This window comes from Epinephelus fuscoguttatus, linkage group LG21 (assembly GCF_011397635.1).
Source record: "Epinephelus fuscoguttatus linkage group LG21, E.fuscoguttatus.final_Chr_v1".
In the NCBI taxonomy this organism is placed as follows: Eukaryota; Metazoa; Chordata; class Actinopteri; order Perciformes; family Serranidae; genus Epinephelus; species Epinephelus fuscoguttatus.
Window position 1 is genome coordinate 6212549 of NC_064772.1, and position 23820 is coordinate 6236368.

Here is a 23820-nt window from a genome sequence, read left to right on the forward strand (position 1 = left end):
TGTCCCGCTGTTCCAATATGTGATTATACTAGGCTATACTGTATTTGTGTACCATAGAGGATGAGCAAACGCAACAAAAGTAGGCTACTGGTCGAGATACAAGTGTGATAGAGAGGAGAGAATGAAACTCCATAACCTCCTGTTATTAACTTTGGGGTCCGGGTTGTGTGGGGAGCTCTCCGCGGTGCTGGCTCCCAGCGGGTGTATTTCTACCTTGATGGTGCGCCGCGACCAGCTCTGGGTCAGCTGGGAAAGGCTTGAGGCAGAGCAGGGTCACGGCTTATGTGTTTGTCACTTTCTTTTTCATTTTAACCCACACCATGATCTTTTCCTGACCCTAACCAAGTGGTTTTTGTGCCTAAACCTAACCAGACCTTAACCACAGGGCATGATGATGATTTCGGAACAGCGGGACTTCCGAACAATGGGATGTTGGAATAATGGGCAGACCCCGTGGTGTAAAAGTGTGTGAAAAGTGTCAATTGCACATGGTCAGTGGGTGAGTAGGCAGGTGCACCATGTTAAGTGCAGCGGTGCATGTAGAGCTAAGAATTATTTTTTACAGTTTTTTTTTTTGTTTCATTATTCAGTGTTCATATGTATTTTAAAAAGTTGTGAATTTTTGACACTGCTGCATTTGATTGGCTAACTTAGGCTGGATGACTATAAATCAAACAGCAGCTCTGATCCCAACCACATTCAGAAGTTTGTTTTTTGTTTTCTGGTCATAAGATGCATCTTGCTGTTGCTGGGCAACACCTACTTGCCTGTCAATCACCTGTATGCCAGAGACCTAAACACTTATAGGTAGCAATGTTCAAGTATTCAAGTTTTTGTAAGCATCGCACAAATGTTCGTCTTTGTTAGATTGAACTGTTGCAGTAATGACCAGATTTTCCTCCATGTTTGTTATTGGCAGTTCTTCTCTATGGGAATTTCCATTTTCTGATCGGATAGCAGAGAAAAAGCTGCACTGATGTTGACAGTTTAATCTCTCAGAGCTGAACCTTTTCAGTTTAGGCTGATGACTGTACAAAAACACAAACAGGACGACTTATTGTCTCCTAATTCAAGACAGACCTGACACATAACATTGCTGGAGACAGAAACATGGATCCTGAGGGTTCTGTGGGTCTCAGGTCTGACTGAGGACTCTTACTTGTGACTTATCCTACCAAGTTGGTAGGTTGGGTGTTTGTAGACACAATGATGACTTTAAAGTTCAGTTCGTGTTCACGACTGAGGACTCTGTGTGTGTGTGTGTGTGTGTGTGTGTTTCTGCAGAGGCAAAGTCTCTGATTCACTGACTGAGGGATGAAAAACTACTCTGACCAGCAAGTGTGTGTGTGTGTGTGTGTGTGTGCTGCTGCTGGCTAACAAACAGGGGATGTCGACATCAGCACTCACTAATAACAGTAACATCAGCACAGAGCGGATGACACGGACTCTGTGTGTGTGTGTGTGTGTGTGTGAGAGAGAGAGACAGACACGTGATTATTTTTGTCACAACCAGGCAGATATAATGAGTAAGCACCAGGACACACACACACACACACACACACATACAGTAGCTAGCTCATAATTACAAATATCGGATTTAAGTTTACATTTAATAAACTTTATTTTTCTAAAATCTGTTTTAGGGCAATTTTTGTTGGAAATATTTAAGCCTTTACATATGGACATCCTGTGGACTGCCAAACCATTATAGCTAGAGCATTCATTCTTTTTGCCGTGGAAAGATAAGGCTTCTGTCTTCCGTCATCACATCATGTTTCCTTTCTTATGTACGGTGCAAACGTTGTATCTCACCATAGTCATGCCAGAATTTCCCCATACAAGTTGTGGGAGATGGATGTTTGCATAATCCTGTATATATTGACAGAAAATAGGGCTGCTCCTTGAAAGTCAGGGATCAGTTGGAGACCCCTCATTCAAGACAGCTGCGGACACAATGCAGTGGCATGAGGAAGGACAAACTTTCCACTACAAGGCTCCAAGATAACATTATCCTCTCTCTTCTGCTTTAAAGAGGTGAATTAACAGCTCACAGATACTTAACACGACACAGTCTCTGGCTTTTGTTTGATATCTAGTGTTGGCAAAAAATGCACATTTCTGATCCATTATTAGCGTCATTAGGTTATTTACTATATTACATGAATGCCACTGTCACACTGAACGTTCTGCTGAACCCCATTTAAAATGTCTAATGTACACTGTACGATTTTTGACTAGATTTGACCCAATTTTTGAGACGCACGACCTGCCTACGCTTGGGCCAGATTTCCGCTTTGACGTGTGTCTTTTGCCGTGCAGTGTACAGGGGGGAGCGAGGGCCGATCGTCTGTTCCAGAAGCGCGGTCGGACGGTCGGATGAATTTCTGACATGTCAGAAACTTTGGTCGGCCAGCACAGACATTCACACAGTTGAAGCAGAGCCACAAGCTGATTCGCCAACGTCTGTGCATTTATCCCTCACTGCGCCTGCGCAAAGACATAGATCACCATGGCGATGCGTCGGTGGACTGATAATATGGAGGCCAGGTTGGTTGAGCTGTGGCAACAGTGTGAGTGCCTGTTTGACGTTTCTTCTTCCACCTACCACGACCGCTATCAACGAGAGAAATGCTGACAGGTGATATATTCTTCAGCTGCCTGGTAAGTTTTTTCTGCTCTCATTTTCAAGCAAGTGCAACAAACATACAAGCTAGTGCGCTAGATGAGGTACAACACACACACACACACACACACACACACACACACACACACACACACACACACACACACACACACACAGAGGGTGCACCCAGCTGTAGCCGGCTTACCTCCAACTCTCGTTGTAAAATGGACAAACCATACTGTCCATGTCTCTCAAGCCATCTGCGAGTCCATGTGCGCAGACGCCTCTTCTTTTTGAACGTTTCGGCACACAGAATAGCGCAAATCATCAAAGCAAACCGCTTGTCCTGCTTCGTTGACAACATCGGCACTTCCGGAACAAATTGGAGCTTTCAAATGTAACGTTATCTTTATTGGCAGCTGTCAACGGGCAGGACAGTCAGCAGGGGCCGACGAGCCATTTTCACCTGTACAGTGTGAGCTCTCTGATCGTGCTTGATGATCAGAACGTACAGTGTGAGCACATAAATTGTGAGCTTTGGCCGCACATCGCAGATGATTCACTTGTACAGTGTGAGCTGGTATTAACAACAAGATTTTAAAAATCGTACAGTGTATGCTGGACTTTAAGTGTCATCACGTTGTATGCTCATGAGGATGTCATTCCGCTAAGTTAGACGTGGTGCAAAAAACCACGCGAAAACTAGTTGTGGTGCCAGAGGAATGAATGATGAATCTATCATCATCATTATGAAAGTCTTTGCACTCTGTTTATAGAAATGAGCATATCTCAAAACCTAAAAAAGCAAGTAGTTCAAATAACTAACTGAACATTATGAAATGTTTTGTTTATATGTTTAAAAATCTTGTGGAGCAATACATTTTGTTCTTTTATTTTGCAAAGTAAAAAAAACATCCAATTTTTGTATTTTTCTAAACTAACACAAAAAGTAAGATAATTTGTGTTTGGTACATTATTTCTTTGTTGTACCAATGCTGCTTGGCAGTAAATCTTATACTGTTGGAAAGCCTGTTTATTTCCCTTTTAAATGGTGCCACATTTGTAAGGTACATGCATTTGTGGGATGAGCAGCAGAGCTGAGTATGTGGGTTGCGCCCATGAAAAATTTGTCAAATCTTCTCTGCCAATGCCAAACAGCTTTTTTTGCTGTTGACTCTTGTTTGGTTTTGTTTGGTGGATTGGATGACTGAAGTCTGAAGAAACATTGTTATACGGATGATACACAATTGTATTTATCCATAAAGCCAGAAGAAACGGATCAATTAACTAAACTTCAAAAATGCCTTACAGACATAAAATCCTGGATGAGCTCCAATTTCCTGATATTAAATTGAAACAAAACTGAAGTTGCTGTTCTCGGCCCCAAACAACTCAAAAACTCTTTATCTGATGATATAGTTTCTCTGGATGTCACTGCTCTGGCCTCTAGCACTACCGTATGTTTCTGTGTTTATTTTTTCAAATTTGATGAACAAATATGTAAGCTTTTGCATTTTTAAAATTTCTGACATAATTTCAATAGTTTTATCAGTTATAATGGTTTATTGACTAACACGTCTTTTTAGCTTAGGTTGTACAGATTTTAGGGATATGAAGCATCTGAAGATACTTTAAAAAAAAATGACATCACAATAAGCAAAATTTCCACTGTAGGCTCTGACTAACTGTTTCCATTGCAGAGTTAAAAGGGTGAAAGGCACTCACTTTGTTTAGGGACCTAACTGACGTCAATAAAACATTGTTTGTTTAGCCATTTACAGTTTAGGCAGTGGGATTCTCATAAAGGTCCCCTCCAAAAAACTTTCCCAAAATGCACTGCAAGTCCCCAAGTTTTAGCATTCCAAAGCACTGCCCTAGTGCCCCTGAGCAAGGACAGCACTGTGCTGACCAAATTAGATAACAGCTACAGCAGAGGACTCTGTGTGTGTGTGTGTGTGTGTGTGTGTGTGTGTGTGTGTGTGTGTGTGTGTGGATACACAGCAACAACCTCACACTGTGCAGTGTGCCAGATCACACAGGGAGCACCTTTATCAAGAGTCACACACTCACACACTGAATTTGTCCTCTCACCGTCTCCTTCTCTACAAAGAAACTTCATAGTAGCAGACTTTAAGGCTCATTTTTCATTCACATACTAACAAGACTGGGGGGCAGAAAATATTTCTTAAGTCATTCATAAAAAAATGTCCGCAAGGTCCTCGAGTCCTCTGGAGGAAATGGAGGACTTGGAGTCAAGGATGGGACAGTTGGGGACAGGACAGCTGGGAACGAGGAGTCTGAGTGTCAAAAGCCTTCACTGCAACAGTAGCTGCTGTATTGACTGAACCACTATGTTAAAAAGGAAGGATTGATTATTTATCATTATTTACTCATTCTGTTATTTTAATTTGTTTAATTTTTTTTATTTTTAGATGTGTATTTTCATTTCTTTTATTATTGTGAAATATGTATTTTTATTTTTAGATGTCTTTTAATTTATTTTATTTCAAGTTATGAACTTATTTTTAAATAGAACAGTGGGGATGTGGGACAAAAATGTCAAAGATAAGTCTTTAAAAAAAACTGCTCACTGTGAGAGGAGGTTAAGTAGGCCTTTCACACAGACTGCATTGGCTACCTCTACTTGGTGTGACGGCTACCTCACTGAACTGCTGTGGCTCGCACACATGTTGAACACACAGCGTTGCTGCTGCAGTGCTGCTACTGCAGCCCTGTCTTTCTACATGGAATCAGCATCACACAAAAGCCATAATAGAAGTCTTGTGCTAACAAATGCAGAAATTCAGTCCCCAGAAGCACTGCAGGGCTTTTAGTTTGAAACAGAAACAGAATGTGTCATGTCTGTAACATATTCTACAGATACAGATATGGAAACTTAGTGAAAGGTTCAATGTTACTCATGTGCTGTTGATATGGCTATCAACAGATTATTGTCATTGTCTATTTTTGCTGAGAACTGCACGTCATGCAGGAATAATAAGCGAGACTCTGAATCATTACAAGAGCTACAGCTGAGCTGCACTGTTCACACATGGCTGCTCTAACCTGTCAACATGGGCACTAAGCTTGGGTAATATCATGAGATTATTATTCAACACCCACAGAGACATTAATTTATGCGACAGCTGTTAGTTTTGTGCTATATTCAGTCTCTTTCTCTATGTGCTTCACCACATTGTTGTTGCATATCATAAAAAAAGTAACAACATGCTAGCATACGTCTGACGCTGTATGCAATTACCCATGTAGCCCAAACTCAAGCAGGAAAGACGTCCGCTCTCATAAGCAAACAGACTGCAAACACGTCTGTTTGGAGATTCTTTGGTTTTAAACCAAACAAAAAAGGAGAGTCAGAGAACTTGAACTGTGATATGTAAGGTGTGCGATAAACAAGTCAGGACTACAGATGGAGACAGCGCAAATTTCCGCTACCATCTTAAAACCTCAAGTCTGCCTCCGACTCATCCACAAAGAGCAGTCACACCAAATCTTTCACCACTGTGTGCCATCAACCCTCGATCATTGGGGTTTTCACAAAGGCAACAAAATGTAAACATGACAGTCAATGGTGGTGTTATTGAATAAAAATAACCTCACCAGTTGATTGATCTGATTTATTAATGCTTTTTTGTAAAATAGTACTCACTGTCTATACACTCTGGCTGTTTATGGGTATTGCAACGGATATGTCTCTAGACCATGTGCTTCTATCTCTTCAGTGCTCCTTTTTTCTTGGACAATGATTTCATTTATCTCTTTTCTTAAAGCAATATCATTAGTAGGGGAATTTCAATATCATCTCAACCCAAATGGGCAGCAATATAAAAAGTAAGAGGTTTTGTGACACACGCAGTGCCCATGCCAGGTGTCAGGATGTCCACAGAGTTAGAGAAGGACCTTCTGTAGCACTTGAAGAGATTCCTGCAAACAGGGGAAGCAGAGTTTTGTCAAGGCTTTTCCTCAGTAGAAGAGAACTGCTAACCTCATTTGTAGGAAGGAAAACTTTGAGGAACTCCTGAACCCGACTGATATGTCTTCTGTGGATGGAGGACTCGCCTTATCGGTCATTTAGGAGGAAATAAACAGGGTAGTTGGAAAGCTCCCCATTGACAAGATGCCACCAAGGGTGGAAGAGAAGAGATTAAATCTGAGATTCTGAAGGCTCTGGATATATGTGAGCTCTCCTGGAGCCTGTTTCAAACAGCAACATGTAAACACAATTAAAACCAGGACCCCTTAAAATTTTTATGGCTGAAGGCCAATTTAGGAACTCAGCAAATGATTGAGGGCCGCACAACTGGCAATAATCGTCACAATCTTGTTAGGGGGGTGCAGTTTGATGCAGTAACCGAGTAGTGTATCAAATGTAAGCTATTAAACATCAAATTATCAAAATAGTTAAATCCAGTGAAGATGCATCCATGAACCTAGATGGATCCAATCCAGTCAATCAAAATATAACGCAAGCATTTGATATCACATTCTGGGACCACACTAAATGTTTCTGAAGGCCCCCACTGGCCGTAGGCTGTACTTTGAGAGACTATGGTTTAAATGCAGATGGCATTATTAAGTTATTGCAAATGACTGTTGGTTGGGGTGTTGGAGAGCAGAGGTAGAGGGAGGAGTGGCTCATGACACACTTTGTTTTGGTCTACAGGCAGTGCACAACAGAAAACCTAGCGGTGAAAGGATTTCACTTTTTGCCCCTTTAAGTTTTGGAAAAACATATTTTTTTTAGCTCAAACTGAGCTTGACCTAAAATTTTAATCATTTTATTCCTCAGTTCAAGTGGACATATGTGCCAGATTTCAAGAAATTCCCTCAAGGCATTCTTGAGATATCGTGTTCACAAGGATGGGGGACGGACAACCCAAAAGCATAACGCCTCTGGCTACGACTACTGCCAGTGCGGAAGCATAAAAAAATGTGTCCATCAGAACCAGCCAACAAATCAGTTTCTGTCAGGCCATATTGTGTGCGAGCCTTACTCCCCATTCATCAAAATCCGCCGCTTTGTCAGTGATCTTGATGTCAGATACTAACGCAAAGAGTCACCTTTCACAGCAGTAGGCTATGCACAGGACGTGTCAGTTTTAAAGGCTGCTGGCAACAGTCTAACTCATCAAATAGCAACACTTTGTCAGTGGATGTCAGCATTAGACACAGATGCAAAGAAGTACATTTTGTGGGAGTATGATAGGCACTGGGCATATCACACATAATATATTCGTAATATCAGGAGCAAGAACATCTGTAGGGCGGGAGGTGTAGCGGATGGGTCATGGTCTGGTCCAGTACACACAGCCCCCTCTGCAAAAAACATGGTATATAGACTGATGCACATCATGTGGGACCAAAATTCAAAAGCATGAGCTCTACCAGGAAACTTTTAGTTATACACCATTAGCAACATGTGCTGTGGTTGATTCAACAAGCTAACTGTTCTGCAACTCAGTCACACTACGGTGACCACAAATGAGACGCCGCAGGATCCTGGTCAGCCACAACAGCAACAGGGAGAGAGAATTGTGTAGAAGGCGAGGACAGTGTGTCAGTGTCGCCCAACCAATGTGGGTGATGTAAATGAAAATGCATCCACCATGCTAAAACAAATTCGACAACTTCACACAGATGTGCTGATCAGTGGGACGAGGGACAATGTACGTCGTGACAAAGTGCCGCCCTGGGCAAACGCCCATTCGGCCTATATCAGGATCTGCTACTGCCTAGCTTCCACTGTTACAGACATTTAGTACACTCAGGAGAGGTTGTGCGCTTAATGCACAGTGTGTCTCTATAGATAAAAGCCTCCACTAAATGGTATGTATCCTTTAGATCTTTACACACATGGAAATATTGACATGTGAAACCCGCAGAGCAAAGCTGAAGAGCACATGATAAACAAACAGTGGAAGCGTTAGTCGACATTGATTCTGTCAGCACAGTCATGTCCTGACATGATCTTTTACACATTGCATAACATAACACACACACACACACACACACACACAGAGCAGAGGCTCTCCTGTCCATCAGAAAGGCCATCTAAATGCTATGTAAACATCTGTGAGGATTAGAGGAATTATCCTATAAAGAACTTAAAGACTTCAGACTGCAATCGGATCCCTTTGGTGTGACCCCGCCTTTATCTGACACCTGAACTGCTCTGTACTGAAATGAAGGAGAAGTTTGGACTGTTTACGCTGCAGAAGTAAATAGCTGCTTCAAACTGCAGAGGAGGTGACAGCAACATTAGAGCAGTGTTACATAATGCTGGTATTGTTGATAAAGGGATGTTCTTTGGGGCTGAAACTGTCTGGACAGTTGACCAGGTGAACATAAAGAATACAGGGACCTTGCCTGTGGAAACGTACTTACACTGAACAAAAATATAAATGCAGCACTTTTGTTTTTGCTCCCATTTTTCATGGGCTGAACTCAAAGATCTAAAACATTTTCTATACACACAAAAGACCATTTCCCTCAAATAAATCTGTGTTAGTGAGCACTTCTCCTTTGCCGAGATAATCCATCCCACCTCACAGGTGTGGCATATCAAGATGCTGGTTAGACAGCATGAATATTGCACAGGTGTGCCTTAGGCTGGCTACAATAAAAGGCCACTCTGAAATGTGCAGTTTTGCTTTATTGGGGGGGTCTGGGGGGTCAGAAAACCAGTCAGTATCTGATGTGACCACCATTTGCCTCACGGAGTGCAACACATCTCCTTCGCATAGAGTTGATCAGGTTGTTGATTGTGGCCTGTGGAATGTTGGTCCACTCCTCTTCAATGGCTGTGCGAAGTTGCTGGATATTGGCAGGAACTGGAACACGCTGTCGTATACGCTGATCCAGAGCATCCCAAACATGGTCAATGGGTGACATGTCCAGTGAGTACGCTGGCCATGCAAGAACTGGGATGTTTTCAGCTTCCAGGAATTGTGTACAGATCCTTGCAACATGGGGCCGTGCATTATCATGCTGCAACATGAGGTGATGGTCGTGGATGAATGGCACAACAATGGGCCTCAGGATCTCGTCACGGTATCTCTGTGCGTTCAAAATGCCATCAATAAAATGCACCTGTGTTCGTTGTCCATAACATACGCCTGCCCATACCATAACCCCACCGCCACCATGGGCCACTCGATCAACAACGCTGACATCAGCAAACCGCTCACCCACACAATGCCACACACACTGTCTGCCATCTGCCCTGAACAGTGAAAAATGGGATTCATCCGTGAAGAGAACACCTCTCCAACATGCCAGACGCCATCGAATGTGAGCATTTGCCCACTCAAGTCGGTTACGACGACAAACTGCAGTCAGGTCGAGACCCCGATGAGGACGACGAGCATGCAGATGAGCTTCCCTGAGATGGTTTCTGACAGTTTGTGCAGAAATTCCTTGGTTATGCAAACCGATTGTTGCAGCAGCTGTCCGGGTGGCTGGTCTCAGACCATCTTGTAGGTGAACATGCTGGATGTGGAGGTCCTGGGCTGGTGTGGTTACACGTGGTCTGCGGTTGTGAGGCCGGTTGGATGTACTGCCAAATTATCTGAAACGCCTTTGGAGACGGCTTATGGTAGAGAAATGAACATTCAATTCACGGGCAACAGCTCTGGTGGACATTCCTGCAGTCAGCATGCCAATTACACACTCCCTCAAAACTTGCGACATCTGTGGCATTGTGCTGGGTGATAAAACTGAACATTTTAGAGTGGCCTTTTATTGTGGCCAGCCTAAGGCACACCTGTGCAATAATCATGCTGTCTAATCAGCATCTTGATATGCCACACCTGTGAGGTGGGATGGATTACCTTGGTAAAGGAGAAGTGCTCACTAACACAGATTTAGACAGATTTGTGAACAGTATTTGACGGGAAATGGTCTTTTGTGTGTATAGAAAAAGTTTTAGATCTTTGAGTTCAGCCCATGAAAAATGGGAGCAAAAACAAAAGTGTTGCGTTTATATTTTTGTTCAGTGTATATATTGCTTTGTGTTTTTTTCTACTGATGCTTCGTGTTCCTGCACTATCCCTCTGCTGCTGTAATGTTGCAAATTCCCCACTGTGGGACGAATAAAGGATTATCTTATTTTATACAACAGTTAGTTCCGGCCCTGCAATCTGAGTAGTAAAACCGTGACGATATTGGAGTACAACATCACGGTTAGTTCACTGTGTATGTATCACTCCGCCTCACAGCTGATTACAATCAACAATCAAATCAAAACTGATGGTTAGTGTCAGTTAGGTCAGCAGTTGCGTTGTAGGCTAATTAATTCATCCACTGTCAAACAGCCAAAAATATGGATTTATTTCCTAAAATAAGTTTTGAATTGAACTATGAATGGTCATCAGAGGAAGATGAGGGAGAGGAGAAGCTGAATCCATCTGAGCACACATCCAGGTTTGTCAATGTTTCATCAGCGGAGCTCAATGACTTGGAGAAAAGCAACATAGTGTCAGATCAGAAGGCAGAGTCGGCTGTGCCTGTGAAGCGGCAGTCCACCATGCAGTCACCACAGACTTATTTCACCAGCTGCACAATTAATGGAAATGTGCAGATAAATGTGTATAAAGAGTAAGTGCCTGGCGTACCATGTCTGTGTTACATAGCAACAGTGACAGCAGAGTCCTGAGGGAACTATTTTTGTTGGCGGAAGACAAATAAAATGAAAAAAAAAGAAATTATCTATTTTGTCCTCATTTTCCAACATTTCTTAATCAGCCTTGCTTATTTAACTGTTGAACTGTTGTATAAAAGCAATATCACACTCGAGCTCGTGATGTTGTACTGTGATATCGTCACGGCTGTGATTGTCTTCGGCACTTGGCCTGCGGCCTCGTGCCTACGACCGAATCACAGCCATGACGATATAACATCACTCCCTCTTGTGTAATATTGCTTAATTGTCTTGTCTTGTCTTGTCTTGTCTTGTCTTAAAATATGCAGCCAATTGCTCAACAATGTGGCTGAGGTGTGGTGAGGTTTCGGCACAAAAAACACTTGGTTATGGTTAGGAAAAGATCATGTTTTGGCTTAAAACAATCATGTTTGGTGCCACAACGGTCACTGGGAAATGCTGTGATGCCCTGCTACAAGCACCCAGGTTTGGTTCCACAAATACCGCTGGGAAATGGCAGAATGTACCACCAAAACTCCCAGGTTCAGTGCAAAAACATCCAAATTCAGAGCAACAAATGATGCTGGGAAATGCGGCAATGTGCCGCTAAAACACCCACATTGTAGAGAGAGAGAAAGTAAATTCAACCTGAACTTGATTTTCTGAAGTCAAACAGTGGACCAATAGTGGCAGTCCTGCACTGCTGGCCAAAAATCAGTGGAGATACAACAATTTATTGTCTTAACATCAAGCCACACTTTCATCTTTGTATTCGTTTTTTTTTTCTCCGGTAGTGGACGAGGAGCACTTTTTACTTCTTTGTGGCCACTTCAATCAAGCTCACCTGGTTCTGCCCCACCTCCAAATCCTTCAAAATTCCTCTAACTACTGTTTTGCAGTTGTTTACCTCTGTGAACCAGTCAAGTTGCAGTTTCCATTCATGTATGTTCAGACTCAAATGCAGCCATGACAGCAGACTTCAACTTTGAAGAAGTAGACTTTGGAGCAGGCTTCAAATATGGATGTTGCTGCAAAGAAACTACAAATTCTAATTAATTAATTAATTCTTGAGTTTCGTCTGTTTAATGAGGTCACAGAGACCTTTAACCTTTGACCACCAAATTGTAATTAGTTCATCCTTGAGTCCTGCTGGATGTTGAGCCATATTTGAGGGATTGAGATCTTGCATTCCTGAGAATAAGACCGACGTGAGGACACAGTGACCTTGACCTTTGACCATGAAAATCTAATCTAATCAATTCATTGGTGAGTCGAAGTGGAAGTTTGTGCCAGTTTTGAAAAAATTCCCAAAAGGTGTCCTTGACATTTCACACTCAGACAGAATGAGACGGTCAGAGAAGAGAAGGTCAAAGTGACCTTGACCTGTGACCTTGTGATCAGCATTCAACTTCTTAAAGGGAAGTTGGATGCTTATGTGGTACATAGTTACACAAGACTGAGCAGTAACAGTTGTTGACTCCAAGTGGGTGTTGGTGCCAAATCTGAAGGAATTCCCGCAAGGCATTCTTGAGATATCACCTTCAAGAGACTGGGATGGACGAACAACCAGAAAACATAATGCCTTTGGCCACAGCTATTGCTGGAACTAAGGCATAAAAACACGTGTTGAAATGTTTAAAATCTGCACTTGGATTACTCCTTCAAGTAATTTATACACTGGAACTAAAAACCGGGACATCATGGTATTAATAAAAGCATGTGTCTCAATCCAGGTAATGCTCTCACAGTAGCCTGACTTTAGGCCCAAACCCAGTGACTGAACACCACTGCTGCAGGCTGACCCACGGCCACTGTTTCTCCTAATAAACTTTATTACCATTCTCTGCCGCAAACAGCTGCCTGAAGCCTGAGCTGAGGAAACCTGACATCGCCAGACAGGTACAAGTGTGTGTGTGTGTGTGTGTGTGTGTGTGCGTGTGTGCGTGTGTGTTTGTGTGTGGGCAGGTGTGATCAACATGGTGATTTTAGCCGTAAGCCTTTCACACCTCAGGTGAACCAATTACCATATTGCATCAACCTATCAGCTCCTGTCAGATCGTCAGCACACCTGCAGGGTCAAACACTGGAGTTAGTCACAGTGGTTTAAAGCCATCCGACCCGTTTCTGTCAGCTCCAATACTGAAACTCACCTTGCTTTTCTACTGAGAGACAAAAACAGCACACACACACTTTTTATTTTTCTAGAAGAGCAAAGAAATCCAAGTCTATTTTTTGTCTCTGAATCCTGGGGTATGTGAATTGTACAAAAGGGTTTGAGGCAGTTTCAAAGGTCCGAGGGTCCTTTCCCAAACAGTCTTGTTCTTTGTCACAAAATCTAACCGCCTCCTGAACTCGCCTCAAGTTTGTTTGTCACACCTAGTGACAACAACAACACCCAGTGAGGAGGTTCATGCTCTGTACTCTTCTTTTCTTCAAAGAAAAGTTTGTGAGATGTTTGGAGATAAGAATACCAAACCCAAATCTCATGCTAAAATATAAATGATAAATACAATGATGGATAAAGGTAGTGTAGTGCAGATAAATTGTCTTTGATTTGATTTGAAAATTAATGGTAAGTGACAACTATTTGTCCAGAGTCTGTGGTTGATAGATGCACTACTCTCTCTTTTAATGTCTACACTGGTTCTTGCTTGGGTTTTACTCCTTCTTTAACCAACAAGCTTATAGCTCAGTTACTACATTGTTACATAAACATGTCATATATTACTCTCAACAAGACCATCACAATGCATGCTATACATAGCACTAAACATGTTCTAGGACATTTTTTATTCAGAAAAAAATTACACACAGGAGGGAAATGTTGCCATGGTGTCTGCTCTCAACAATGAATAAACACAAATAAGTGGGAACAGGAAGTTCTACTGATTCATGCAGTGTATTCCAGTATAAAAATGTATGGAACTAAAGCTGGGTTGCACCAATATGGATTAATTTAATCAAAGATTAGCTTTGATCAGAGTTCAAAACTAGGTTTAAAGGTCCAGTGTGTAGGATTTAGGGGGATAAATTGTCAGAAATTGAATATAATATAATAAGTATGTTTTCTTTAGTGTATAATCACCTGAAAATAAGAATTGTGTGTTTTCCTTATCTTAAAATGAGCCATTTATATCTATACAGGGAACAGGTCCTTGTCTACATAGATTGCCATGTTGCACCACCCTCTACAGTAGCCCAGAACAGACAAACCAAACAATGGCCCTAGATTGGGATATTCAAGTTTTTGCCTTTTCATGGCGGCCACAATAGTTAGCAACCCCTCTGCAACAAGCTGTACTAGAATTTTTTTTATTTATTTATTAACTGTTTTTTTTTTTTAAGTAAAACTGCTTAATTCAGTGTTGTTACCAGGTTATCTCACACTCCTGCAGATAATTTGGCTACCAGTAAAAACCTCCTAAATGCCTGTATCCCAAGCTATCAGAGAAAAAAAATCAAGCACACATAAACTGCTGGGTGAGGTTCCTGTCTCCAACATGCCAAACAGCATCAGAGAAACACTGATTTGAGAAAATCAAACAATCAGGAAATGCTACTTTGGCAAAACAGCTACATTTCTTTCACTGTAACTTGGGAGAAATTCAGCGGCATCATAAACCTAAATTGGCTGGAGTCTGTCCCTTAACTTTCCTCAAGGAACTTTCTTTGTTGCTAAATTAATCTAAAACAGACAGCCAAAGGAAACCATTTCTAAGTAAGGTATTCATCTATCCATCCATCCATCCATCCATCCCTCTGTCCTACCAGGTTTCCAATGGTCAGCATGCCATTGAACTCGTCGGTCATGGGATAGTGTTCCATGGCCATGAAGAGCGTGTTGAGGACAATGCAGACGGTGATGGCCAGGTCCAGGAAGGGGTCCATCACCATGATCTTCACCAGCTGCTTTACTTTTAGCCAGGTGGAAGAGCAGTCCCACACCAGGTACCGGTGGGCGAACACGTACCAGCACGGGTGGCACTTCTTATGGGCCTCCTCCAGTTCTGCATCACCCGAGATGAAACAACACAAAAGAAGAGGAAATAAGTACAAATAAATAAAAGACAATTAAGAGAATGGAGGGGAAAAACAGGAAACCAAGCGGCCACCCAAATTGATCATGGTCACTTAAGACAATTCCTGTAATTCCAGCAGATGTGCCGTGGCATGTTTGAAGCTAATAAAACTACACGCCTCATCTATTTTTGTTAGAACCATGGTGCTTTTCGCAGAGCAGATCGAGTTCTCCTGCTAATGGCCGCTGTACATAAAATATAGATACAATGTAATCATAAGGATAAATGTATTTTGTAATAGCTTAAACACAGCCACGAATCTTTGATCCATAAGTATTAACTTCATCTGTAGGTGACAGCACAATAAATTAGGAAATAACAACAAACACTATTAAAACAGACAAAAAACCCTGTTTAACTACCTGCATACTTAGTAATGGTAAAAGCATCTGCCTGAGCCCAATTGGGCTTGAACAGACCCACCAGGATTGGGCTTTTTCATGAAACTGGCGGTTCTTGTGAATAAGGAGTTTTAACTCTCTGAATCAAGAGGGAAAGATGAAAAACTGAAAGAAAGAGAAAGAGAAGCCCTTTTTAGATAGGAATTGTTCAAATTTGCAGGAAAGCCCAATCAGTCTTTTTTTAGCATTGGCAGTATAAAAACAAAATCGGGGGGAGCGGCAAAATGCCACCTACCTACTGTTGTTAATACAGACTGCGCCTTTTTCGGGGCAATGAGGGGCGTGAGCAAGTAACAAAACATGTAGCTCAGCGTGCGATGTAAACAGTGACGTATGAGGGAAGCCGTGGCTGGTTAGTTGGCCCGTTCTTCACCATTCCCGTCATCTTACGGTTAATGGCCTCTTTGTTTTTGAGGACAAGGAGGGCGCGCAATTCCTTGTCTCCCCAGTTGCTCATCTTTACAGTGTCTGTCAGGTCTGTGTTTCCCTCTTGCTACTAGCTGCTCGCTAATTCCTGCTATCAGCTGTTTCCTGTTTATCCACCGCCAGTGGCTCGCACATGCAACGTCATCAACAGCTCCTCCCACAAGTCTTCAACAGCCCCTCCCGTGGCAGAAGGCCGCCTTGGTCTTTTTAAACTAGAAGGGTTCTACCAATATGACTACCCTACGAGGAGGAAAATTGGGCACCTTGGATCAACTCGCCAATCCGGCTCTGTGTGTCTAATCGCTCGCAGCTTGCCGACAAAACGGCCCAACATTCGCGGAAAATCTGGCAGTGTAAAATGGGCTAGAGAGAGTGGGACTGCAGGGTGACGTGGTTTGCGGTGTGTATTCTGCCCCTCCCCGTCCTGCAATGGGAGAGAGGTGTAACATGCAGCAAAGGGCAGTGGTCATCATTTGAGCTCCACATTGCTATAGACTGCTGTGCACTCTAGATGCACAGAGGGGCGAAGCCCGCTCTGTCGAACCTGTCCATAGACCATAGAATGATGAAATAATGAAAGAAAGAGAAGAAGAAGAAGAAGAAGAAGAAGTTGTGTGAGAAAACATGTTAGCCCTAAGCTTCTAATAAATATTTTAATCGTAAAAGATATATATTATAATATATAAAATGTTGCATAATAAATATTTGTGTTTATTTTTTTACTGTAGAAATTCTGTTTTACTGGCTTCCGGCTCAAAACTGCTGCCTTGGTTCAGGTTTGGGTTAGGCTTGGACCCAAGGGTTCATGTAGGGACCCACCTAATTTTAAGGGCCCAATCAGAGCTCTAGACTAAATGAACAAAATCTGCAGGTCTACAAAATCAGGCAGGCAAAATGCTTCACACTCACAGTGTGGTGCAACGCTGTGTGGAGGATGGTAAAAAAAACCTTGTTACAGCTGCACATGGTGGAATTGTCCCTCCCAGCTCCCTTTCAGTCAATATGACAGTGAACATAACAAAAACAGGGACTAATTCATCTTGTATCATGCCTAACTTAACTTAACTAGCTTAACTTAAGTGGACCATAACATATCCAGTATGGTATTAATCTGCAGATGCCTGTTTCAAATGAATCCAAACTTTTCCAAGGATGTCAGTTTTTGAGCCACAATGAAGAACAACATGAATCCTGCAGACAGTAAGGGTTGTTGTTTTTAGCCGCGACAATTTCCTGAAAACTTGCGGCCCCCCCCTTAACAACCTGTTAAGGGGTCTGAAGAGTCAGCAGTCAGTGATGGCTTAAAACAGTCAATAAGACCACCAGAGGTCCTTCAGCACACAGTCAAACAAGTGCACACAAAATATTAGGCTGGTAGGTCCAATAGTTTGTGGGATTAGCTGCAGACAGACATATACACACACACACTCAACCATAATCCCCTCCTGGTTTATGCCTGGAGGGGATAATTAGTAAATTAATGTTAGTGCTATAGAATAATAAAATAAAAAACAAATTGAATCAATAATAAATAAAACAATTTGTGGCCTCTTTGTGGGTGTCTGTGTATATATGAGTTGTGTTTGGGTGCTACTGTTTTATCAGCAATGAAAACCAGCCAGGAAAACAAGCATACTTTTTCAATAAGAAAGGCTGCTGTTCAGTCTTTAGTCTGGAGAAATAAAACCACAGGTGGGCCCAGATCATAGTTTTCCAAGTCACTGGGGTTTCCAAGACTGGGGTCCTGAGACAGGTCCAAGTCATTATGTGTGTACTTTGAGTCCTAAACAAGTGTGCCTTTAATTTAAGTTTACTAAAATTGTAGAGAGAATGAATGCTTACTAAAAATCATGTTTATTATTTTCAAATAAATATTCAACATTTAAAACTGATCTGTTGTGTCTCCGTGTGTCAATCCTAAGTGTTGTTGTTGTTTTTAATGGACCACAGCATGTCTGAGATATAATCTAATCTGCACTGCACTAACAAACACACCTTTTTCTTTCCTGCTTGTGTAACATGATTGGCTTCATTCAGATTAATTTAAATTCATTTTTAATTTGTTTTATCGACAACATAAGGTGTTGATAAGTATCAGAGTAATTTTTTGTAAAGGGGGCAGAAAATATAAGATTTTCTTAATTCTGCCTCCCTTTAGTCATGGCTGTGTAAACTATATGGATATGAAGATGTTAAAAAAAAGGTTTTGTTATTGGAACACATTCATGAACGAAATAAACTTCAAACAAACAAACAAACAAACAACATTCTAACATCACTATTATTATATCTTATTGCAGTAACATTTTAAGTTTTCATAACATATTTTTTTACTCTTTTGGCAAGGGGAGAGTATGAATACATGCTTTGAGTGTTTGGTGTTAAAGTCAAAGTTGAGTTGACAGACATATATTGATTTTGTCATTAGAATCATGACTTGAGTCTTAAGTAACGTGACCCAAATCCACACCTCTGACAAGAACATTACATATTAAAGAAGGTTTCTTTAAACAGATTGTGTCAACTTTATGATAATACACGAAAAACAGCAGTATGACCCTCGGAAAATGAGGTGAGAGATGAAGTGGATTGACTGTCTTGTAGCCAAGAACACTTTTTTTTTATCTGAAATAAAACTGTCAGTAAATAATACAGTATTCTAGAGAAAATAATAAAGGATGAAAGGAAAGAGGGGAAGGAGAGAATGAAGGGTGCACAAATGGATGGAGGGAGGACAGCAGTGGCTTTTTGTATTTTCCTCTATGATGATTTGTTCTCTAAGAGCAGCGACTGCCGAGGGGAGAGACAGTGACTCAGCAGACTTACCGCACACGCACGCACGCACGCACGCACGCACGCACGCACACACACACACACACACACACACACACACACACACAGACATACATATGAGTGCAGATTTGGACAGATATGAACTCAAAAATCAAACACATGGATATCAACACACACACACACACACACACACACACACACACAAAATGATCTCATGGTTAATGAGGGTAACCATCAGAACACTCTCTCTCTCTTTCATTCTGTCTCTATGTCTCTCTCCCTTTCCAACTCTCACACAAACAAAGCCAGTGTCCCCCCTGGGGTTGGCTTGGGCAGCGACAAACACACACACACACACACACACACACACACATGATTACGGTTACGGTTACACAATAACATATCGATACACAATTACACAAGCATACACACAAATACATACAGACAGCCTGAAAACACCTAACACAAAAATGCTCAAATTCAGACAAATTCATGGTTTCTCACACACACGCACACACGCACACACGCACGCACGCACACACGCACACACACACACACGCACACACACACACACACACACGCTGGGATAAAAAGTCAGACCAGTTTATAGTCCTGTGTTAACACACCATTACAAAAACACCTACAATGTCGATGGGGATTTGGAGGATGGATGCAGGACGCCTCTTTCTGTTCATTCCACTGTTAACTAACTAACTCACTCACCCGAACCAAACTCAGGTAGCATTTTTATTTTATGCAGGTTCTTTATTTGAGCAAATTCATTTTGATAGAAATGAAACGAGCAGCTGCCTGGATGGAAAATAAATAAATCTGAAATTGTGTGACTCTTGACTAGAAATAAGGAGGAAGTCAAAATTGTTTCTGCTAATGTGGCTAAATGCAAAGACCAACATATAGGCTACATTTGGGAACCAAGATGTCAATAAAAGAAGACTAGGTAATAACCTCCAAAATAGGTGGATCATGGAATGAAACGCTAGGGGGATTTTAATTTAAAACAAGGACTTTTAATTGGAAACAGGAAGTGGTGGCAAATACTCAGTCCCAGACTTTCACCATGAGTTTCTCTTAAAGAGCTGGCCCTGTCATTGCTCTGGTCGGTGATCCATTGGCCACTATCAGAGCCAAGCTCCACCAATAACGATAGTCTGTAAAACATCCCATCCGCACCAATTACCAAAAGGACAATTTTGTCATTGTGGCGGTATCCATTCAGACATTTAAACACGTAGTATTGACTTCCATTTCAATCAGTGTCTTATTTCCACTTTCTTCTTATAGCAGTGGCAGCACCCGCTCTGATAGTTTTATAATGTTTAAATACATTTAAGGCTTGTGTCATACAGACCCAGCTGTTCCTCAAACAAATTGATAACATCCTCTCTTTCCTCTATCCAAAACTAACATTTCAACCACAGTTGACGATCACAGAAAGTGATCCGAACAAAGTTGTTGGAAATTGGCCACAGGCACCAGCCAAATACTATAATCAAACAGTCAATTAACAACTGCAAATCATCGCAACCACCAGAGGTCTTTCAACATACAGTCATACACGTGCACACAAAATATTAGGCTGACTGGTCCTGTAGTTTGCGGAATTAGCTGCAGACAGTCATATACACACTCTTACGCATGATGTTAATGTTAGTGCTACAAAGTCTAATAAAATAGCATACAAATTACATTAAGAATAAAGAAAACAATTGGTGGCCTCCCTGTGGCTGTCTGTGGGCATATGAGGTGAGTTCAAATGCTGCTGTTTTATCAGACATGCTAATGCGGAAAACAAGCATAATTTTTCAATAGAAAAGGCTGCTCTTCAGTCTTTAGTCTGGAGAAATAAAACCATAGGTGAGACCAGATCATAGTCTTCCAAGTCACAAGTTAGACTGGGGTCCTGAGACTAGTTCAAATCATAGAGTTTGTGCTTTGAGTCCTAAACTAATGTGCCTTTTAAACTTTTGAAGAACTGTCAACAGACAGCTGCACTCATCTGGTGATAGCAATGTTCTTTCCTACACTGTGACAAGAGTGTGTGGATGTAGCATTATGTTATTAAATTTTACTCATGTAGCAGCTAGCTAGTTAGCTAGCTTGCTAAATCTGCCATGCTATCATGCTACACCGATTACAAGAAATGAGGAATACAGTTTTACAGGACTGTCAGTGTCCACAGCTCAGTCAACGTGTCAGCTTCTACTTACTTTTGAAAAAGCAACAGCCAATGGGGAAATGTTTTCACTCATTCCAACAAGTGGTGTAACTTCAGCACTCACTCACTTAACAACAGAAAGACTTGTGCCTTTCTAGGGCTGTCCTCACATGCTGCAGTCCAGCCAAAAATGAAAGCCATCAAAAGATCAAGACCTTGTTAAAACGTATTAATTGTTGCTAATATTCACTGTTGAACCCTGCTTATTTTAGCCTGTATTTGTTCACATATTTCCAAATTGTCTCCATTAAAAAGTTCTGAATAATCTATTAGCAGCATGTACCCATTGATGGAAGGACATCTATTACTGAATTACTCTGATACTGAAGAAAACTTTAAAACGTGATGATTTTCAGGCAAGTTTTGCAGAGTCTTTTTCTGTGAATTCTAGACAGATTTCTGGACATTTATTCTGGACAGACAATAAAGGTAATGACATCCTTGTGAAGTGTAAGTCATAGATATCAATATGTGTTTCATGCTTGTGTGTTTACATTTCAGTGAGTTATGACTCCAAAAAGGGGCTACATTTTGGAGCTCACGGAATCAGTATTGTTGCTATGGTGATAACCTTGATTTCAGATAATGGTGGCTGTTGTCCAGATACTGTATATTTGAAGTGTCACTTTACACGTGCCAGCCAATCAGAAAGAGTATTTCCTGTATTGTTGCTCCCATGTTAAATTATGTTGCTCCTTACCTTCCATGGCATCAGTGAGGTAGCTGGCAGCGCTGAGCGCCCTCCCCCTCCGCTCTGATTCCTGTGTGGACGAAGGACGGGGTAACAGCATTGTGCTAAGCTCTGTGGTTGATGTGGGGACCTGAGAGAAACACAGAGGAGGAGGATGACATCTATTTTATTCCATTCTTTTTTAATTAAGTGTGGGAAAACACAAAAACATCACTTCCAATACAAACTAACAAACTGTAAGTACGCAATATATTGTAACATGTAGAGGACACACATGCTGTAAAAGACACCAACACACACATTCAACCTCCATTCAGGAGCATGAGCTGTCATCCACTTATCTGTTACCAAGGTGATAGCATCACACACACACACACACACACACACACACACACACGGATTTATGTCAGGTCAAATGGGTCAAACATAGTGCTGTGATTTCCCTGTGTGTGTGTGCATGTGTGTGTGTGTGTGTGTGTGTGTGTGTGTGTGCGTGTGTGTTTATGTGTGTGCACCTCTTATCACCAGGGCAACAGATAAGCAGGTGATGACTTGTGTTCAATGAATCAGAGAAATCCGTGTGCCACCACTCTATGTGTGTGTGTGTGTGTGTGTGTGTGTGACTGCTGGATATTTTTTCATGTGTCAGACGAGCTGTATGAGGGTTCAATCCACTCGACTCCATGTGTCACCTCTCACACTAAAGGCTTTAATCAAACTAAATAATTAACCTCTTCCTGCTGTCATTAGCACTGGGTAGCAACCAAAAACAGGTCATGTGATCAAGATGCCTCCTGGAAGCTTTACTGTGGAAGTTTTTCCTTTGGATACATCCAACTGGGACCTGAAGGGATTAAATGTCCCATCAGGCCTTGAGAAATGTCTCAGAATCCCCCAGTGGATGCTGGAGGAACAAGTCATGGGAGGCAGTTGTTAACATAGCCTGCTAACATGTCAACCAAGACCCAAGAACCAATAGAAAATAGTTGGCTGGATAGGATAAACAATGCAAATTTATTAGGGCTGACCTGAATGCTTCAAACCTTTAAATCAGTAATCAAATGCTCAGATTTTTCTTTTGTTTTTTCACCACGGCAATGATGGAGGTAATTCAAAGGAGGTGGCCAGTGTCAGATGCAAATGAGACCAGGGTTCTCTGCGCAGTTATCAACCCCTACAGCAATCATTAAATTTAAGAAAAAAGAACATGTGAGACTATTGCAGGCGGTTTACCGCAGCTGCAAACTGTAGTGAAGCACCTCAACTAGTGATAAGGCCCAAGTCGCAGCATACCAAATCATCAATAACTAACAGAAACATTGCTTGCAATAGTTCACCTTCCACCTTCTCTTTGCTTTCTCTATCACTTCCTCTGTGTGACACACAGGTCCTAGCAGAGTTGGCTGATTAGCTGATTCGCATATATAAAATGACATATATAATAATGATATAAAAATCTCCCTCAAGTCCTGTCACATCCTGTTGAAGCTTCAAATATTCACAGGTAATTATCACTGAAGCTTCAAAGGCCCTGAAGTGGTGTTAAGGACAGCCTAATATGTATTTAAGAAATAACATCTTATTTAGTATCATTTTATCAACCTTTAACAAACTTATTCTGAATTTATACAGGTCAGCAATAGCATACATTGTTAGCATAGCAGCCAGGAGTCACACCTACTTAATATTAGTAAAATATATATGTAAATTGTCAAATAATGGAGGCGGTTGTTATTTACCTCCACTGCTACCAGGCCTTTATTTAAAGTAGGCTCATATTAGAGAGAGGCTACCGCTCTGTTTGAGAAGTATATGTGTTCATAATTTACAATGAAAGTCACAAACAGTTGTATGTTTGGCTGCTAGGTATATTGCTAATAAATACTGCTGAATGATGCCATTAGTACATTTTCCA

The 23820-nt window shown here is 41.5% G+C and overlaps 1 protein-coding gene across 1 annotated transcript in view; it reads right to left on the reverse strand.

Moving 5' to 3' along the window:
* Window positions 1–23820, reverse strand: part of LOC125881479 (sodium channel protein type 4 subunit alpha-like) — a 353001-nt gene that overhangs the window by 122533 nt on the left and 206648 nt on the right. Inside the window, exons 15-16 of the mRNA XM_049564551.1 lie at window positions 21915–22035; window positions 15048–15286 (exon numbers count right to left, since the gene is read on the reverse strand). Of these exons, the coding sequence (XP_049420508.1) occupies window positions 15048–15286; window positions 21915–22035 (360 nt within the window). The remainder of the gene's footprint in view (window positions 1–15047; window positions 15287–21914; window positions 22036–23820) is intronic.